We start from the raw sequence: 21750 nt of genomic DNA on the forward strand, positions 1-21750 counted from the left end.
GAAAACAACAGACTAACCAAAAAACTTGGGAGGAAAGGCTGGTGAATGAGATGCTCTAACGAATAAGGGCCTTAAAAAGCACCCACATATTTCTGGAAATCTAAAAGGTCATACACATTGCTACATGTCTAAAATGTTAAAGAAGTTTAGATTCTAGCATCACTGCTTAGAGGAGATTCCCCCCAGGAGAGCTGCCTCAACAGGAACATCTACAAACTATGTTTTAAGATCAAGACATACATTTTTATCATATTAAGCCACTAAGACTTTGGAATTACTTGTTATAGAAGCTGGCACTAATTACATGAATGATACAGACTTGAAGGAATCTAAAAGACATGTATGACATTTTGCTGGAAAATAATAACTTATTTAAATAAAAATGCGTAACTTTATACCATGTTCTGTTCAGTTAGGATCTCAGCAAGTATACTTTCCTTATATCATTGAATTGCTAACAACAGTAAACAGAAAAAAGAAAAAAAAATGGTTGTTTACATATGTGTATATATTTTTCAATAATTTACTTTGAGCCTTACACTGTAACAATTTTAAAGCTGCATGAATCAAATTTTTATAAGTTGAAGTATCTTAAATTAACTACAGAATGAAATAGTTTATTCCTAAAAAGTTAGCTAAAATTAAAAATCTCCTGTTGGTCCTATTTTATCACAGTTTAAGGTCATATTCTATACACTGGGTTTCTTATAGTGATCCTGGTCTATATTATTTTTTAATTATTTTTTCCAATGACATTGGTCTTGCATCTTTCCATTTCAAAGATTTACTCATAAACATGGGGAAACTCGCTGGGTGCAGTGGCTCACATCTGTAATCCCAGCACTTTGAGAGGCGAGGCAAGTAGATCACCTGAGGTGAGTTTGAGACCAGCCTGGCCAACATGGTGAAACCCCGTCTCTATTAAAAATACAAAAATTAGCCAGGGTGGTGGCAGGCGCCTGTAATCCTAGCTACTCAAGAGGCTGGGGCATGAGAATCACTTGAACCTGGGAGACAAAGGTTGCAGTCAGCCAAGACTGTGCCACTGCACTCCAGCCTGCGCAACAGAGTGAGACTTTGTCTCAAACAAACAAACAAAAACAAGGGGAAACTAAGATGTTTATAGGATCAGAAGAAATGGAAACATCAAACAACAAAAAAAGGTTCATGGGTGAAAGCTTTCATATTCTATATTAGTGGAAATATAACTGTTAGTTGACTAAAAGTGTTCTCTCAATTAACCTAGCCCCCAATAGGAAATTTTAAGACAAGTAACCTAGCAATGATTGTATTTTTTTTTAATTATACTTTAAGTTTTAGGGTACATGTGCACAACGTGCAGGTTAGTTACATATGTATACATGTGCCATGTTGGTGTGCGGCACCCATTAACTCATCATTTAACATTAGGTATATCTGCTAATCCTATCCGTCCCCCCTTCCCCCACCCCAAAACAGGCCCCGATGTGTGTTGTTCCCCTTCCTGTGTCCATGTGTTCTCATTGTTCAATTCCCACCTATGAGTGAGAACATGCGGTGTTTGGTTTTTTGTCCTTGCGATAGTTTGCTGAGAATGATGGTTTCCAGTTTCATCCATGTCCCTAAAAAGGACATGAACTCATCATTTTTTATGGCTGCATAGTATTCCATGGTGTATATGTGCCACATTTTCTTAATCCAGTCTATCATTGTTGGACATTTGAGTTGGTTCCAAGTCTTTGCTATTGTGAATAGTGCCGCAATAAACATACCTCTGCATGTGTCTTTATAGCAGCATGATTTATAATCCTTTGGGTATATACCCAGTAATGGGATGGCTGGGTCAAATGGTATTTCTAGTTCTAGATCCCTGAGGAATGACCACACTGACTTCCACAATGGTTGAACTAGTTTACAGTCCCCCCAACAGTGTAAAAGTGTTCCTATTTCTCCACATCCTCTCCAGCACCTGTTGTTTCCTGACTTTTGAATGATCGCCATCTCACACTCTGGTGTGAGATGGTATCTCACTGTGGTTTTGATTTGCATTTCTATAAGGATTCCTAAGGTTCTAACTAACTACAAGGTTGGAATTCCAATATACAACCCATCTTGTTTGTCAGGAAATAGAAGGGAACTGTCACAGCAAGGATACCATGTACAGAAGTCTAACTTGAAAAAGTCTAGAGAATGTAAAAAAGAATCAACTTAGGAAGCCAGTAAAATGACGACTTTTGAAATTCTTTTAGTTCTCTACTAGACAATTAGTATCCAGAGTCAAATGTCAGTACCCTAGGGATACAGAGATTATACACAGCAAGGCAATCCACTAGGGTAAGGGGAAAAATAACAGAATTCCTAAAAAATTTCTGGTTAGAAATCCAAACAACACATGTTCTCACTTAAAGTGTGAGGTGAACAATGAGAATACGTGGACACAGGGAGGGGCCTGTTGGGGGCTGGGGGCTGGGGGGCTGGGGGAGGGATAGCATTAAGAGAAATACCTAATGTAAATGACGAGTTGATGGGCGCAGCAAACGAACACGGCACATGTATACCTGTGTAAATAACCTGCACGTTGTGCGCATGTACCCCAGAACTTAAAGTATAGTTAAAAAAAAATTCACTCCAAAAATATATGTAAAACATTAAAAAAAGAGAATTTTTTTCTTAATATTTATAGAATATCCTTAGCATCCTCATGACTGTGTAACATACAGTCTAGGTCATGTAGAATACAGGCAATAAATAATATGAGGGAAGAACAGAAGTTCTCCTGTTCCCCTGCACTGAAGAAACCTCCACCTATACCCCTGTATTTGCTTTTGATGTATGGTATTTATATGTGCTACAGTTTGATATGTCAGTTAAATGGATTTAAATTTATATTATCTAGTTTAAACTAACCCTTAAAATGGACAGATAACTTCAAAGATGCCCATAAAGAATGTTCTGAAGACAACATTAATAATGCAAGTAGAAACAAAAGATAACAGTGGAGAATACTTTTCCAACTATTAGTGCAAGCTCATCAGCCACATTAATGAGGTAAAAACAATGGCAATAATGTACACCTGATATGGAGGGAATGGCACTTTACCTCTATGGTTTTCATCCCAACAACTCATAACCCCAGTTTTTTCATGAGAAAGACATTAGACAAATCCCAATTGGCGAACATTCTACAAAACACTATGTGTACCTTCGAAACTGTCAAGGTCATCAAAAACAGGGAAAGGCTGAGAAACTGTCACAGCCTAGAGGGCTAAGGTGACATGACAACTAAATATAATGTGATCTCCTGGGTGGAATCCTGAAACAGAAAAAGGTCATTAGGCTAATGACCTAAGTTAATGTGAATAAAGACTAGGCTAAATGTGAGTAAGAATGGACTTTAGTTAGCAATACTGTGTCAGTATTAGTTCATTAGTTATGACATATGTACCATAATTGTTTAAAAAATGGCAATATAATTAAGTCTAAAAACAAACTAAAACTTTCAAAAATATCAAGAAGACTACTTGGAATGTAAATTGGTATCTACTGTTATTAATGAACACTCCCCACTAGGTAATGTATCATGCTTCAGATATTAGCTAATGGTAAGACAATTCAGAATTCATAATATATATACACATGAATAATATATGCTCCAAAAGTTTAGAGACTACAATTCTAGAAAATACTAGGTAATGTATCATGCTTCAGATATTAGCTAATGGTAAGACAATTCAGAATTCATAATATATATACACATGAATAATATATGCTCCAAAAGTTCAGAGACTACAATTCTAGAAAATAAGTAGTCACCATATAAATAACTAGATGTGATACTACTGTCCATATATCCCCAGTTACTTATTGTATATACACCAAATATCAAATGCTAAGGATATAAAGATGATCTCACAATTTCTGATTTAAAGCAGCTTATAATTTAGTGGGAAAGCACACAAGTAATAAGGTAGTTAATCACCACACAATATAATGAAGAGCAGCAAGTGCATAATAACTGCCATAAATAGAAATGAACAGAGTTCAATGGGAGCACTTGGGCTGAGAAATGAGGCATGGGGCAGAAAAGGTTTCCATGAAAATGTGCCATCTAAGCTGAGTCTAAAAGGGTAAGAAGTAGGCCAAGCTAAATCAAAGGAAGGTGTTCAAGAAACAAGGACCAGTATGCACAGGAGTCCAGAGCTACACCGTCCAATAGAGAAGCCACAAACCAAGATGACTACTGAGCACTTGAAACATGATTACTGAGACTGAATGAGGAACTCAATTCTTGATTTGATTTCATTTTAATTTAAATTTTAAAATTGAAGCAATTCAGCACAGAAAAGATATTAATGCTCCCCAAATTGACCTCTAGTTTAATGTAATTCCAATCAAAATCCCAGATATGTTTTTTGTACATAAAGATAAGCTTATTATAAAATGTATAGTGGAAAATAAAGGTTCTATTATAGCCAAAGCAATTTTGAAATAGATGAATTAAGTGAAAGGAGTAACTCTTTCTGATGTTAAGGATTAATGTATTGTCACAGGTAACAAGGCAGTGTGACAGCTAATAGACATGGAATAGAAAGAAAACACTAGACTGACAAATATGCCTTACTCATTTTTTACTAAGGTACCTGAATAATTAAATGCAGGAGAAACAGTCTTGTAACAAATTATGCTGAAGCAACTGGATATCCCTAAGCAAAAAATAAATAAATAAGCCTTGACCTAAAACTTCAAATCATATGGAAAAGTTAATTCAAAATAGATCATGGGCTTAAATGTAAAACATAAAGTTATCAAAAATAAAAACAAAAACAAAAAACAAAACAGGAGCAAATCTTCAGGACCTAGAAGTAGGTAAAGAGTTCTTATACTTGACACCAAAAGAATAACCCCAAAAAAGGAAAAAATGATAAACTGGGTTTCATCAAAATTTAAAACTTCTGCTCTGAAAAAGACTGTGTTAAAAAAGGATAAAAAAACAAACTACAGCCTGGGAGAAAATATTTGCAAACCACATAACTGACAAAGGACTAGTATTTAGAATGTATCAAAAACTCTCAAAATCGGAAAAAAAAATCCAATTGGAAAATGGGCAAAATAAATGAGCGACATTTCACCAAAGATAATATAAAGGTGAAAAATAAGCACAAGATGTTCATCATCACTAGTCATTAGTGTCAGGCCTCTTAACCCAAGCTAAGCCATCATATCCCGTGACCTGCACATACACATTCCAGATGGCCTGAAGCAACTGAAGATCCACAAAAGAAGTGAAAATAGCCTTAACTGATGACACTCCACCATTGTGATTTGTTTCTACCCCACCCTAACTGATCAATGTACTTTGTAATCTCCCCCACCCTTAAGAAGGTTCTTTGTAATCTCCCCCACCCTTAAAAAGGTTCTTTGTAATTCTCCCCACCCTTGAGAATGTACTTTGTGAGATCCACCCCCTGCCCGCAAAACATTGCTCCTAACTCCACCGCCTATCCCAAAACCTTTAAGAACTAATGATAATCCCACCACCCTTTGCTGACTCTCTTTAGGGACTCAGCCTGCCTGCACCCAGGTAAAATAAACAGCCTTGTTGCTCACACAAAGCCTGTTTGGTGGTCTCTTCACACGGACGCATGTGACAATTAGGAAAATGCGAATTAAAACACAAGATATCACTATACACCTTAATTAAAACAGCCAATTTTGAGAGGTGACAGTGTGCTGGCAGTCCTCACAGCCTTTGCTCACTCTCGGCGCCTCCTGTGCCTGGGCTCCCACTTTGGCAGCACTTGAGGAGCCCTTCAGCCCACCGCTGCACTGTGGGAGCCCCTTTCTGGGCTGGCCAAGGCGGGAGCTGGCTCCCTCAGCTTGTGGGGAGGTGTGGAGGGAGAGGTGCCAGCGGGAACCGGGTCTAAGCGTGGCACTTGCGGGCCTGCTGGAGTTCCAGGTGGGCATGGGCTTGGCGGGCCCTGCACTCGGAGCAGCCGGCCAGCCCTGCCGGCCCCGGGCAATGAGGGGCTTGGCACCTGGGCCAGCGGCTGCGGAGGGTGTACTGGGTCCCCCAACAGTGCCAGCCCACCGGCGCTGTGCTCGATTTCTCACCGGGCCTTAGCTGCCTTCCCACGGGGCAGGGCTTGGGACCTGCAGCACGCCATGCCTGAGCCTCCCACCCCCTCCATGGGCTCCTGTGCGGCCCAAGCCTCCCCAACGAGCGCCACCCCCTGCTCCACGGTGCCCAGTCCCATCGACCACCCAAGGGCTGAGGAGTGCGAGCGCACAGCACGGGACTGGCAGGCAGCTCCACCTGCAGCCCCGGTGCAGGATCCACTGGGTGAAGCCAGCTGGGCTCCTGAGTCTGGTGGAGATGTGGAGAACCTTTATGTCTAGCTCGGGGATTGTAAATACACCAATCGGCACTCTGTATCTAGCTCAAGGTTTGTAAACACACCAATCAGCACCGTGTCTAGCTCGAGGTTTGTGAATGCACCAATTGACACTCTATCTAGCTGCTCTGGTGGGGCCTTGGAGAACCTTTATGTCTAGCTCAAGGATTGTAAATACACCAGTCAGCACTCTGTGTCTAGCTCAGAGTTTGTAAGTGCACCAGTCAACACTCTGTATCTAGCTGCTCTGGTGGGGCCTTGGAGAACCTTCATGTCTAGCTCAAGGATTGTAAATGCACCAATCGGCACTCTATATCTAGCTCAAGGTTTGCAGACACACCAATCAGCACCCTGTGTCTAGCTCCAGGTTTGTGAATGCACCAATCGACACTCTGTGTCTGGCTGCTCTGGTGGGGCCTTGGAGAACCTTTGTGTCGATACTCTGTATCTAACTGATCTGATGGGGATGTGGAGAACTTTTATGTCTAGCTCAGGGATAGTAAACGCACCAATCAGCGCCCTGTCAGAACAGACCACTCGGCTCTACCAATCAGCAGAACGTGGGTGGGGCCAGATAAGAGAATAAAAACAGGCTGCCGGAGCCAGCAGCGGCAACCCGCTTGGGTCCCCTTCCACACTGTGGAAGCTTTGTTCTTTCGCTCTTTGTAATAAATCTTGCTACTGCTCACTCTTTGGATCCACACTGCTTTTACGAGCTGTAACACTCACCTCGAAGGTCCGCAGCTTCACTCCTGAAGCCAGCGAGACCACGAGCCCACCGGGAGGAGGGAACAACTCCAGACAACGCCGCCTTAAGAACTGTAACACTCACTGCGAAGGTCTGCAGCTTCACTCCTGAGCCAGCGAGACCACGAACCCACCAGAAGGAAGAAACTCCGAACACATCCGAACATCAGAAGGAACAAACTCCAGACGTGCCACCTTAAGAGCTGTAACACTCACCGCGAAGGTCCGCGGCTTCATTCTTGAAGTCAGTGAGACCAAGAACCCACCAATTCCAGACACAATTTCATGCGCGTCCGTGTGAAGAGACCACCAAACAGGCTTTGTGTGAGCAATAAAGCTTTTAATCACCTGGGTGCAGGCGAGCTGAGTCTGAAAAGAGTCAGCAAAGGGTGGTGGATTATCATTAGTTCTTACAGGTTTTGGGATAGGCGGTGGAGTTAGAAGCAATGTTTTGGGGGGCGGGTGGTGGATCTCTCTAAGTACATTCTTAAGGCTAAGGAGAATTACAAAGAACCTTCTTAAGGGTGGGGGAGATTACAAAGTACCTTCTTAAGGGTGGGGGAGATTACAAAGTACATTGATCAGTTAGGGTGGGGCAGGAACAAATCACAATGGTGGAATGTCATCAGTTAAGTCTATTTTTACTTCTTTTGTGGATCTTCAGTTACTTCAGGCCATCTGGAGGTATACATGCAAGTCACAGGGGATGCAATGGCTTGGCTTGAGCTCAAGGGCCTGACAACCAGCATCCAAAACACTGCGACCACCAAAACGCTGGCAAGGACATGCTACAGAAACTCTGATTCACTGCTGGTGGAAATGTAAAATGATCACCAAAACGCTGGCAAGGATATGCTACAGAAACTCTCATTCACCGCTGGTGGAAATGTAAAATAGTACAGCCACTTTGGAAGACACTTTACAATTTCTAACAAAACTAAACATACTCTTACCATATGATCCAGCAATTGCATTCCTTGGTATTTATCCAAAGAAGTTGAAAAATTATGTACACTCAAAAACGTGCAAACAGATGTTTACTGCAGCTTCATTCATAATTAACAAAACTTGGATGCAACCAGGATATCCTTCAGTAGGTAAATGAACAAACTGTAGTACATCCAGACAATGAAATATTCATCAGAGCTAAAAAGAAATGATCAAGCCATGAAGACACATAGGAAACTTAAATGCATATTACCAAATAAAAGCAGCTAAGAAGTCAATTTGAAAAGGCTACATTCTGTATGATTCCAACATGTAACATGCCAGAAAAGGCAAAACTAGGGCGAGAATACACAGATCAGTGGAGAAACCACCTTTGCAAAAATTATAAGTGAGAAAATTATGACAGCGAAAGAGATATGACCTAATTAACTGCATCTTGCCTTTAACCTCCAAACTGCCCTTGTTCATTCCTGGGTGTAGGTCTAGCTAACTTTGTGAGGAATTTACACTTCAATTTTGAAACAAAGTAACAGGCCCTGACTAAAACAAACATCCTCCTTGCTTGGAGACTAGGCCACCTTTGTAAAACTAACAAATTTGCCACAAAATAAGAAATAATGGCTCAGGGCCAGATGCAGTGGTTCATGCCTGTAATCCCAGCACTTTGGGAGGCCATGGCAGGCAGATCGCTTGAGGTCAGGAGTTCAAGACTGGCCAAGATGGCAAAACTCTGTCTCTACTAAACCACCACGCCTACAAAAATTTGCTGGGCATGGTGGCACACATCTATAGTCCCAGCTACTCAGGAGGTGGAGGCATGAGGATCGCTTAAACCTGGGAGCAGGGGTTGCAGTGACCTGAGATTGTGCCATTGCAATCCAGCCTGGGCGAAAGAGCGAGACTCCATCTCAAAATAAATAAATAAATAAACAAAATAATGGCTCAGAAGTCACACAGTCAGAGACCATAAACTTCCTAACCTCCTGAATTGCTCCTATGGATAACATTACTACTGTAAAACCTAAGACTGATGTTTGACATATTTTTCAGACCCTGCATTCTAATGGATCCACTGGTGTTACCCAGGCCCATAAACTGAGATATCTGGTCTTGTGACCTCCCACCCAGGAACTGACTCCATGCAAGAGGACAGATTCAACTCCTTATTACTTCATCCCTAACTTAACCAATCAGCATTTTCCATTCCCTAGTCCATGCCTGCCAAACTATCTTTTAAAAACTCTAGTTTCCAAATTTTCAGGGAGGCTGATTTGAGTAATACCAAAACTCCAGTCTCCCATTTAGTTGGCTCTATGTGTATTAAACAGTTTCTCTATTGCAATTCCCATCTTGATAAATTGGCTTCATCTGGCAGAAGGCAAGTAGAACCCATTGGGGGTTACAGTTGTGGGCTATGAGAGGTTGGTGAGGGGGATGAACCGTCAGGGCAGAGAGAATTTTTAGGGCAGTGAAAATATACTATATACTACTATAAAGATGGATACATGTCGTTATACATTTGTCTAAACTCACAGAAAGTAAGAAAACAAGAGCAAACCCTACATGTAAATGATGAACTCTGGGTGATCTTAATGTGTCAATGTAGTATTGGGGCTCAGAAAATGATACCCCAAAGTAAGGCTCTTTGGTATCCTGACTGGGGAACAGCAGGGAACCAGTGGATGCAAGCTGAAGTTTTCTCTGAGGACCCCTAATCCACCTAAAGATGGATCTGGAAAGACCATACCATAGGAAAAAGAGACTAAAGGTTGGCCGAGCGTGGTGGCTCATGCCTGTAATCCCAGCACTTTGGGAGGCCGAGGCAGGCATATCACGAGGTCAGGAGATCGAGACCATCCTGGCAAACACTGTGAAACCCCGTCTCTACTAAAAATAAAAAAAAATTAGCCAGGCATGGTGGCAGGCGCCTGTAGTCCCAGCTACTCGGGAGGCTGAGGCAGGAGAATGGCATGAACCCAGAGGGTAGAGCTTGCAATGAGCGGAGATTGTGCCACTGCACTCCAGCCTGGGCAACAGAGGGAGATTCCAACTCAAAAAAAAAAAAGACTAAAGGTTAACAACCTCACCCAGAGCAGCTTTACCCATTCTTTGAAGGGCTGCTCCCTGAGATATTTTAATCTATGTAACAAGACAACCTTTGTTCACTAGATTTCTTCCCCTCATCCTCCCAAATCCTGTCTGTCCTTACTTCCACTCCCTAGAAGCCCCAAGCCTCTATTTCTTTCTGCAGCTACAGATACTATAAAAATTCCAATCATCTGGCCTGAGTCTTTTTGTGAGACTCTTGTGTATATGCACATGATAAATCCGTATGCCTTTCTCCTATTAATCTGTCTGCTTTCAGTTTATCACAGATTCAACTACAGAAACTTCGGAGGTTGCAGTAAAAGTTCCCGTCACCCCCAGTTTGTTCATCTATTGTAACAAATGTACTACTCCAGTGGGGGATGCTGATAATGGGAGAGGCTATGCATATGTTGGCGCAGAAGGTATATGGAAAATCTCTGTGCTTTCCTCTTAATTTTGCCATGAACCTAAAACTAATCTTAATATATTAAGTCTTAAAACACACAAACAAACAACTGACAGCCAGGCACAGTGGTGCATGCCTGTAGTCCCAGCTACTGAGTATTTTAACCCCACTATTCAGACTACTGATCAGAAAAAGATTCCTAGGCTGGGCGCGGTGGCTCACACCTATAATCGCAGCACCTTGGGAGGCCACGGCAGGCGGATCACAAGGTCAGGAGATCAAGACCAACCTGGCTAACACAGTGACATCCCGTCTCTACTAAAAATACAAAAAATTAGCTGGGTGTGGTGGCGGGTGCCTGTAGTCCCAGCTACTCGGGAGGCTGAGGCAGGAGAATGGCGTGAACCTGGGAGGCAGAGCTTACAGTGAGCCAAGATCGCACCACTGTACTCCAGCCTGGGGGACAGAGCAAGACTCCATCTCAGAAAAAAAAAAAAAAGAAAAAAGATTCCTTCCAAAATATTACTGATCACTGACAATGCACCTGGTCACCCAAGAGCTCTGGTGGAGCTATACAAGGAGATTAATAATGTTTTCATGCCTACTAACACAATATCCATTATGTAGCCCCATGGATCAAGAAGTAATTTTGACTTTCAAGTCTTATTTCAAAAATACATTTTGAAAGACTATAGCTGCAATAGATAGTGATTCCTCTGATGGATCTGGACAAAGTAAATTGAAAAACTCCTGGAAAGGATTCACCATTCTAGATGCGATTAACAGCATTTGTGATTCATGGGAGCAGGTCAAAATATCAACATTAACAGGAGTTTGGAAGAAGTTGATTCTAACCCTCATGGATGACTTTGAAAAGTTTGAGAATTCAGTGGAGTGAGTAACTGCAGATGTGGTGGAAACAGTAAGACAACTCTACTTCAGAAGTGGAGCCTGAAGATGTAACTGACTTGCTGTAATCTGATTATAAAAGTTGAATGGATGAGTTCTCTCTTATGGATGAGCAAAGAAAGTGATTTCTTGAAATGGAATCTACTCCTGGCAAGGATGCATGAACAGTGTTGAAATGACAACAAAGGATTTAGAATATTACATAAACTTAATTAATAAAGCAGCAATAGGACTTGAGGGAATAGACTTCAACTTTGAAAAAAATGACTACTGTGCATAAAATGCCATCTAACAGCATTGCATGCTACAGATCAATCTTTCCTAAAAGTGTCAATTAATGCACCACACTTTATTGTGGTCTTATTTTAAGAAATTGCCACAGCTACCCTAAACTTCAGCAACTACCCCCCTCATCATTCAGCAGCCATCAACATTGAGGCAAGATTCTTGATCAGTAAAAATATTATGACTTGCTGACAGACAATCATTAGCATTTTCAGCAATATTTTTAAATTAAGGCCTATATATTGTATTAAGACAATGCTTTGACACACTTAGTAGATAATAGTGTAAACATAACTTTTATATGCACTGGGAAACCAAAAAAACCCACATAGCTCATTTTATTGCAATATTTGCTTTTTATCACAATATCTCCAAGGTATACATGTGCAGTTTGCTCCTACCACAGTGGTTTTGCCATTTAGTATACAGTACAAATCTGCAACTATGTATTGTTTGGCAATGCTTTTTATCTTGCAACTAACCCTTCTGGCACCAGTAAGCTTTAAAAAAAAAGAGTATCTTGAGTGAAAAACTGAAATTTTTATTTCTAAAAACCAGTTGATAATAAACATGCAACATGGAGACTACTGCAATCCTGCAATCTCACTGACTAAGTGTAAATCAAAAGACACAAATCAGCCAGGCACGGTGGCTCACACCTGTAATCCCAGCACTTTGGGAAGACAAAGCGGAAGAATCGCTTGAGCCCAGGAGTTCAAGACCAAAGCCTGGGTAACATAGTGAGACCCATGTCTCTACAAAAAAAAAAGAAAAAAAAATAGCCAGGTGTGATGTCACATGCCTGTAGTCCCAGCTACTCAGGAGGTGCAGGTAGGAGGATCACTTTGGCCTGGGAAGTTGAAGCTGCAGTGAGCCGAAATCATGCCACTGTACTCCAGCCTGTGAGACAGAGTGAGATCCTGTTTCAGAAAAAAAAAAAAAGACGACACAAATCTAATGATTGTGCATCAGAATCTACTTTTTAAATTATTGTACATGGAGACAATAGGTATAATTACAGATAATATATATTTACATATATATTGTAAAAAATTGTGCTGAGAAGCACAATTTTTTCATTTAGATCAAATCACTGATCATTTAAGTTAATTTCACTCATTTTTATTCTAGGTTATCTTATGCACATATAAAAGTAAAGCAATAGTTGTTAGACTGTTAACAAAAGAACTACTTTGAAAAAAGTTGAATGCTATTAGCTTTATGTCAGTGATAGCAGATGCTTCAAATGTAAAAACCAGTTAAATTAAATCTAGGAACAGGCTGAATTGTTTATCAAATTCATGCAGTCAAAGTAAAACTACTGGTGACTATTTATTTTTATTTTCTTTTAAAAGACAGGGTCTTGCTCTTTCGCCCAGGCTGGATTACAGTAGGGCAATCATAGCTGGCTTCAGCCTCAAACTTCTAGGCTCAATCAATCCTCCAGCCTCGGCATCCTGGGCAGCTGGGCCTACAGGCATGAGCTGTCATGCCTGGCTAATTTTTAAAACATTGTTGTAGAGACAAGGTCTCACTTTGTTGCCCAGACTGGTCTCCATCTCCTGGCTTCAAGTGGTCCTTCCACTTCAGCCTCCCAAAGTGCTGGGATTATAGTTGCAAGCCACTGTGCCCGGCTGGAAATTCATTCTTAAAGGTGAAACATCTGATGTTATCGTGAGTGTTATTATAAATTCAGTTTTTAAAAAGTTCAGCAGTGGCTCACATCTGTAATCCTGGCACTTTGGGAGGCTGAGGTGGATCACTTGGGGTCTGGAGTTCAGGACCAGCTTGACAACATGGTAAAACCCCGTCTCTACAAAAATTATCTGGGCATGGTAGCATGTGCCTGTAATCCCAGCTACTTGGGAGGCTGAGGTACGAGAATTACTTGAACCTGGGAGTGAGAGAGGTTGCCGTGAGCCTGCACTCCAGCCTGGGAGACACGGCAAGACTGTCTCGAAAAACATAAAAATAAAAATAAATAAATAAATAAAAAGTTCACCACTGAAGATAAAATTATTTTTTACAGTGATAACACATTTTGGTGGTGCAGAGTACCAAAGTAAGAAACAATGTTCTTATTAGAGTCTTTGAGAGGAATGTACATGCAATTAGTGGTGCGTGCACAATTTATAACCATGCTCAAACTGTGACATTCTAATAATCAAAACAGAATCTGCTGTCAAATTGACACTTGGATAAAAATCTGTATTTATACAGTAAGAGTAATATATAAAATTTTTGTAACAAAACTGCTATTGAGCATAAGCATTTCCCCATGGCAGCATGAGCTTTCCTTTTGGGCTGCGATTTTAGAAATCTTGGAGCCTTTTCAGAACTAATTTGCAAATCAACCTAAGTATCCTACAATGATGCTGAAATTTCTTATAAACTAGTTCCCTAGATTTTGGTTGCATTTTGTTCAAATCAGTAGGTATTATTTAATCAAAGTACTGGACAAATAAAGAAACAAAAAGCTTAAGCGTTTAATAAAGTGTTTTTGAAAATAAAGCTTATACCTAGAAGACAAATTTACTAAAAGAAGAAACAATGAATTATGAGAGCACAAATAATGCACAAGATCTAAGTCTGAAATTCTATAATTGCGTATCTATCTCAACTTCTGAAAACAATCTTTTGAAGAACTCCTAGTTATAACTGCATATACTTATATTCATACCCAAATAGAAGAAAACTGAAAAGGCCTATGATTTTGAAGCATGTGAATTTGGCAAAACATTTAAAATAATCCTAAATACAGGTAATTTATCTGCCAAGTTTTATCTTACAGAAATATCTGTCAGAGAAAACTAATCTAAATGGAGACAATATCAGTACCTATTGGCTGGGCGCAGTGGCTCACACCTGTAATCCCAGCACTTTGGAAGGCCGAGGCGGGCAGATCACGAGGTCAGGAGATCAAGACCATCCTGGCTAACACAGTGAAACCCCATCTCTATTAAAAATACAAAAAATTAGCCAGGCGTGAGAATGGCATCAACCCGGGAGGAGGAGTTTGCAGTGAGCCCAGATCGCACCACTGCACTCTGGCCTGGGCGACAGAGTGAGACTCCGTCTCAAAAAAAAAAAAAAAAAGGTACCTATTAAAATCTTTGGGCTTAAATATTTATAATTTAAATGCAAAAAAAATATTGATTTGAGAATATCCTCCATTGGGCAAAATTTGCCCTGAGTTTCTTTGGTATCCCAATATTTATAGCAGAATAGTTTTCTCTATTAATCATAAAATGTAACTTCAAAAAAGATATCAGGCAACTAAAAAAAATTAACTAGAACGAAATTGCAAAATCTATATTCTTCAGAGAAAAAAAGTGACACTGCATTACAGACAGGAACAGATAGAAAGTACATAAATATGTCTCAAGAACAATTATCTTATGTTCTTTTTGTAACATTTATACAATCACAATAAAAAGTGTTTTGCCTTCAAGTATACAAATGTTTTATATTTTGGAAAATTTTTGAGAAGTTATAAAGAACTGTTTCATAGTTCTAACAACATAATAAACACAATTTATATGTCAATAAATACACATTTCAAAAATGTGTGTATGATGTGATTTTAGTGCTTCTATTACTCCCAAAAGTGTCCCAGTTTTGACAACAAATTATACAACCTAACTAATAATAGACAGGACAAAACATCAGCACATTTAAAAAGGCCAGAATATTACTGGCCAAAAATAAAAAATGTCATGTTATCTCTTTGCTTTTTAAACTAAATTATCTGGCATCTAGTGTTCAAAAGCGGGGGGGGGGAAAGCCTATTTAAGTTTTCACAAAATTTCCAAGTCTCTATTTTTATCTTTTCCAGGTCATCATTGATAGCATTCATAATTTCACAATTAATCTGCTAACTATAAAGCTGCATCTTCCTTAAAATTTTTATTATAAATATATTTTATTGTAGTAAGAACCACAAAAATTTACTCAAAAACCATCATGTGTTTGATGGCTATCTGCCTTCCAAGACTGGGAAATCCTGAAAACGAAGATTCTCTCTCTGTTGGGGTTTTGAACTACTATGAATCATCAGGCTATAGAGCAGGATCTGAAACATGGAAGGCATTTAATGTTTATTGAATGAAATAATTTCTTCAATTAAGACAAAGAAAATTTAAGAGAACACTTCACAGCGACAGGGAAAGGAAGCAAGATTCAAAATGGTAATGAGACCATGAAATGGTCATTCAAAATTCTAGGTAACACAAAAGAATGTATGTTGAACCAATTCCTTAATTTCTAAAATAAAGTCAAATAAAATTTCACATATTGGGTTTCACATATTCATCTAAAACTGGTAAATAAATGCCTTCAATATCCCCTAAACTTACTAAGAAAAATGACTTTTACCAAACCAATTATTTAAACACTATTCAGTGATTACCCATGAAGCCTTCAAAAATGGATTAACATTGTATATAGTAGAAAAAATATTTACTCCCTTTTAAAATTAGTTAAAACATATATATAAAATAGTTAAAGTGGCAACAAATCTGTAACACACATTCAAATATGAAATGTACTAGTTAGAATGTAAAAAGACAAATACCACTTCAGATAAAATTTAAAGTTTTCATTTGGTTACGTCTTCCCAGACATAAGTATCTTCTGCCATCAGGTGGAAATTTCTGAAATTACATGTACACACAAAATTAATGTTATCAAGTTCCTAGAACTGATAAAGGAATTCAGCAAAGTTTCCAAATACGAGATTAATGTACACAAATCAGTAGCTCTTCAATACACCAATAGCGACCAAGCGGAGAATCAAATCAAGAACTCAACTCCTTTTACAATAGCTGCCAAAAAAAAAAAAACTTAGGAATATACCTAACCAAGGAGTTCAAAGACCTCTACAAAGAAAACTACAAAACACTGCTGAGAGAAATCACAGATCACACAAAGGGAAACACACCCCATGCACATGGATGGGTAACATCAATATTGTGAAAATGACCATACTGCCAAAAGCAATCTACAAATTCAATGCAATCCCCATCAAAATATCACCATCATTCTTCACAGAATTACAAAAAACAATTCTAAAATCCATATGAAACCAAAGAAGAGCCCACATAGCCAAAGTAAACTAAGCAAAAAGAACAAATCTGCAGGCATCACACTACCTGATTTCAAACTGTTAAGACCATAGTCACCAAAACAGCATGATACTGGTATAAAAATAGGCACATAGACCAATGGGACAGAATAGGGAACCCAGAAATAAACCCAAATACTTACAGCCAACTGATCTTCGACAAAGCAAACAAAAAAGTAAAGTAGGGAAAGGACAACTTTTTCAACAAATGGTGCTAGAATAATTGGCTAGCCACATGTAAGAGAATGAAACTGGATCCTCATCTCTTGCCTAATACAAAAATCAACTCGAGATGGATCAAGGACTTAAACCTAAGACCTGAAACTATAAAAATCCTAGAAGATAACACTGGAAAAACCTTTCTAGACATTGGCTTAGGATTTCATGACCAAGAACCCAAAAGCAAATGCAATAAAAACAAAGACAAATAGCTGGGACCTAATTAAACTAAAGAGAAAAGGAGAGTCAGCAAACAGACAACACACAGAGTGGGAGAAAATCTTCACAATCTATACATCTGACAAAGGACTAATAACCAGAATCAACAATGAACTCAAACAAATCAGTAAGAAAAAAACAAACGATCCCATCAAAAAGTGTAAAGAATGTAAGTAGACAATTCTTAAAAGAAGATATACAAAAGGCCAATGACCATATGAAAAAACGCTCAGCATCACTAATGATCAGGGAAACGCAAATCAAAACCACAATGTGATACCGTCTTGCTCCTGCAGGAGTGGCCATAATAAAAAAAAATAAAAAAAAATAGATGTTGGCATGGATGCGGTGATCAGGGGACACTTCTACACTGCTGGTGGGAATGTAAACCAGTACAGCCACTATGGAAAACAGTGTGGAGATTCCTTAAAGAATTAGAAGTAGAACTACCATTTCATCCAGCAATCCCACTACTGGGTATCTACCCAGAGGAAAAGACAATCTTTTTCATTATTTGACAAAGATACTTGCACATGCATGTTTATAGCAGCACAGTTCACAATTGCAAAATCGTGGAACCAACCCAAATGCCCATCAATCAATGAGTGGATAAAGAAACTGGTATACACACATACACATACACACACACACACACACACACACACACACACAGTGGAACACTACTCAGCCCTAAAAAGGAATTAATTAACAGCATTTGCAGTGACCTGGATGAGACTGGAGACTATCATTCCAAGTGACGTAACTCACGAATGGAAAACCAAATATTTTATGTTCTCACTGATATGTGTGAGCTAAGCTGTGAGGATGCAAAGGCTATAAGAATGACACAATGGACTCTGGGGACTTGGGGGAAAGAGTGGGAGGGGGGTGAGGGATAAAAGACTACAAATATGGTGCAGTGTATACTGCTCGGGTGATAGGTAGACCAAAATTTGACAAATCACCGCCAAAGAACTTACTCATGTAACCAGATACCACCGGTACATCAATAAGTTATGGAAAAAGAAAAAAAAATTAATGTATCAGACTAGGATATTAGCTTACCCTAGCAGTCTCTAATATTTGAAAAGATTAATCCAGTTTTTAAACAAAGTAAATATTCTTAGAAGAATTTAAGAAGGGGCCGGGCGTGGTGGCTGAAGCCTGTAATCCCAGCACTTTGGGAGGTGGAGGTGGGTGGATCACTTGAGGCCAGGAGTTCGAGACCAGTGTGGCCAACATGGTGAAACCCCCTACTAAAAATGCAAAAATTAGCTAGATGTGGTGGCGTCTGCCTGTAATCCCAGCTACTCAGTAGGTTGAGGTGGGAGAATCGCTTGAACCCAGGAGGCAGAGGTTGCAGCAGTGAGCCAAAATCGCACCACTGCACTCCAGCCTGGGCTACAGAGTGAGACTCTGTCTAAAAAAAAAAACAAAAACCAACAAACAAAAAAAGAATTTAAGAAGAAAATAATCCTGAAAAGCTGCTCCTTTTTCCTGAGAGAAGATAGTGGTGTTCATTTGTACCTTAAGGAAATTGCATGCAGACACTCCGTTTCATTTTCTTTCCAAGACTCAGCAGTTATGGCTCTTCTAGGTCTTTTCCACTTCAAGATCTTAAATTCCTTAAATACTGTCTCCTTTTCTCTCCCCTACTTTAGGCACTTAAAAACCCTGTATTAAATGGGAAAAGAAACAGGAGTATTAAGCTACTTTAACTTGTTCTGAATAATTAGAAACTAGAGATGCTTGATACTAGTTTTATAAAGACAAAAGCTTATTAATAGCCAAATAGCAAAAAAAAACAAAATTAAAAACTGAACCAGCTAGCTATGCATACAATCATCTGCCTAATGGGTTGACAGTATTATCTACATAAAGACATGAATTAAAGTGCTTGGAATAAGCCTAATGCCCTAAGTTCTCATATATTTATAAAATACAATTTCAGAATTTAAGACTTTGTTTACATTATTAATCTTTATAAACACTACAATTCGGGCCAGGCGCGGTGGCTCATGCCTGTAATCCTAGCACTTTGGGAGGCCGAGGGGGGCAGATCACGAGGTCAGGAGTTTGAGACTAGCCTGGCCAATATAGTGAAACACTGTCTCTACTAAAAATACAAAAAATTAGCTAGGCGTGGTGGTATGCGCCTGTAATCCCAGCTACTCGGGAGGCTGAGGCAGGAGAATCGCTTGAACTCGGGAGGCGGAGGTTGGAGTGAGCCGAGATTGCGTCACTGCACTCCAGCCCAGGCAACAGGGCAAGACTCTGTCTCAAAAAAAAAAAAAAAAAAAGACTACAATTCACACATTTCGTTGCTCAACTTTCTATCCAGCTGTGGTAATTAGCGTATTTGGTCTTTGTCAAAAATAATCACTCATTTTTCTTTTGGGGGGGAAAAAGACTTACTGAACATCTATTATAACATACTACTGTCCCATTAATTTTACAAGGATAAATAGAACATTGTTTCTCAATGAACTTACCACCAACTAGTGGCAAAAAGGTGTACATAAGTAACTATAAGACAATGTAGATAACATTAAGCACCAAAAGAGACTATAATCCCAGCATTTTGGGAGGCCAAGGCAGGGGATCACAAGGTCAGGAGATAGAGACCATCCTGGCTAACACAGCGAAACCCTGTCTCTACTTAAAAATACAAAAAATTGCCAGGCGTGGTGGCAGGTGCTAGTCAGTAGAGCATGAGACTCTTAATCTCAGGGTCGTGGGTTCGAGCCCCACGTTGGGCACCAGATATCGGGGAAATTCACCCCCGATATTTCACGTAGGTTCTTTTCTATTTTCCCTAAGTGTCGGCCAGTCTGAGAAATAAAGGGAAAGAGTACAAAAGACAGAAATTTTAAAGCTGGGTGTCTGGGGGAGACATCACATGTTGGCAGGTTCCGTGTTGCCCCGAGCCGTAAAACCAGCAAGTTTTTATTAGTGATTTTCAGAAGGGGAGGGAGTGTACAAATAGGGTGTGGGTCACAGAGATCACATGCTTCACAAGGTAATAAGATATCACAAGGTAAATGGAGGCAGGGCGAGATCACAGGACCACAGGACCGGGGCGAAAGTAAAATTGCTAACGAAGTTTCAGGCACGCATTGCCACTGATAACATCTTATCAGGAGACAGTGTTTGAGAGCAGACAACTGGTCTGACCAGAATTTATTAGGCGGGAATTTCCTCATCCTAATAAGCCTGGGAGCGCTATGGGAGACTGGGGCTTATTTCATCCCTCAGCTATGACCGTAAAAGACAGCCATCCCCAAAGCGGCCATTTCAGAGGCCTCCCCTCAGGGATGCATTCTCTTTCTCACGGATGTCCCTTGCTGAGAAAAAGAATTCAGCAATATTTCTCCCATTTGCTTTTGAAAGAAGAGAAACATGGCTCTGTTCCGCCCGGCTCACCGGCAGTCAGAGTTTAAGGTTATCTCCCTTGTTCCCTGAACGTTGCTGTTAACCCTGTTCTTTTTTCAAGGTGCCCAGATTTCATACTGTTCAAACACACATGCTCTACAATTTGTGCAGTTAACGCAACCATCACAGGGTCCTGAGGCGACATACATCCTCCTCAGCTTACGAAGATGACGGGATTAAGAAATCAAAGACAGGCATAGGAAATCACAGGGTATTGATTGGGGAAGTGATAAGTGTCCATGAAATCTTCACAATTTATGTTCAGAGATTGCAGTAAAGACAGGCGTAAGAAATTATAAAAGTATTAATTTGGGGAACTAATAAAAGTCCATGAAATCTTCACGATTTATGTTCTTCTGCCATGGCTTCAGCTGGTCCCTCCGTTCGGGGTCCCTGACTTCCTGCAACATGTAGTCCCAGCTACTCGGGAGGCTGAGGCAGGAGAATGGCGTGAACCCAGGAGGCAGAGCTTGCAGTGAGCCAAGATCGCGCCACTGCCCTCTAGGCTGGGCGACAGAGCAAGACTCCATCTCGAAAAAAAAAAAAAAAATAGTACCAAAAGAGAAAAATACAACTTGAAGGAAATTTAAGACATAGAGATTTCTTTCCATTTGAAGAATTAATCAATTAAGAACTGATGGCACCATATGAAGGTTGTTTTGAAAGACACTTTAGGGTTTGGCCACACAGACAAAGACAGTAAAACATTTAAGCCAAATGAATAGTCAGAGTCAAAACAACTTGAGGCCACTTTCAGAGAGCAATGCTCAGTTAAATGACTAGAACATAGAATTCATGACAAAGAACATTGAGATAAAGGTAGGAAAAATATATTCGGGCCAGATTTTGCAGTTTTGAACGTCACGTTAAAGACAGGTCAATGGGAAAACACTGATGGGTTTTGACAAGGGTAATAAAATGATCAAAGTTGTATTTTATAAGGTGACAGTTAAAAGAGACTAAAGGCAAGATTATTTATGAAATAACTACAAACATCCAGAGGT

At 39.8% G+C, this 21750-nt stretch overlaps 1 protein-coding gene across 2 annotated transcripts in view; it reads right to left on the minus strand.

Moving 5' to 3' along the window:
* Positions 1–21750, minus strand: part of SDHAF3 (succinate dehydrogenase complex assembly factor 3) — a 76059-nt gene that overhangs the window by 30909 nt on the left and 23400 nt on the right. Inside the window, exons 2-4 of one of the 2 annotated variants that reach the window (XM_055272633.2) lie at positions 18842–18988; positions 8072–8264; positions 7335–7487 (exon numbers count right to left, since the gene is read on the minus strand). The exons of the other annotated variant lie outside the window; for it this stretch is intronic. Of the exons in view, the coding sequence (XP_055128608.1) occupies positions 7335–7487; positions 8072–8092 (174 nt within the window). The 5' untranslated portion in view covers positions 8093–8264; positions 18842–18988. The remainder of the gene's footprint in view (positions 1–7334; positions 7488–8071; positions 8265–18841; positions 18989–21750) is intronic. 2 annotated transcript variants of the gene reach the window in all.

Source organism: Symphalangus syndactylus, chromosome 3 (genome assembly GCF_028878055.3).
Source record: "Symphalangus syndactylus isolate Jambi chromosome 3, NHGRI_mSymSyn1-v2.1_pri, whole genome shotgun sequence".
NCBI lineage: Eukaryota > Metazoa > Chordata > Mammalia > Primates > Hylobatidae > Symphalangus > Symphalangus syndactylus.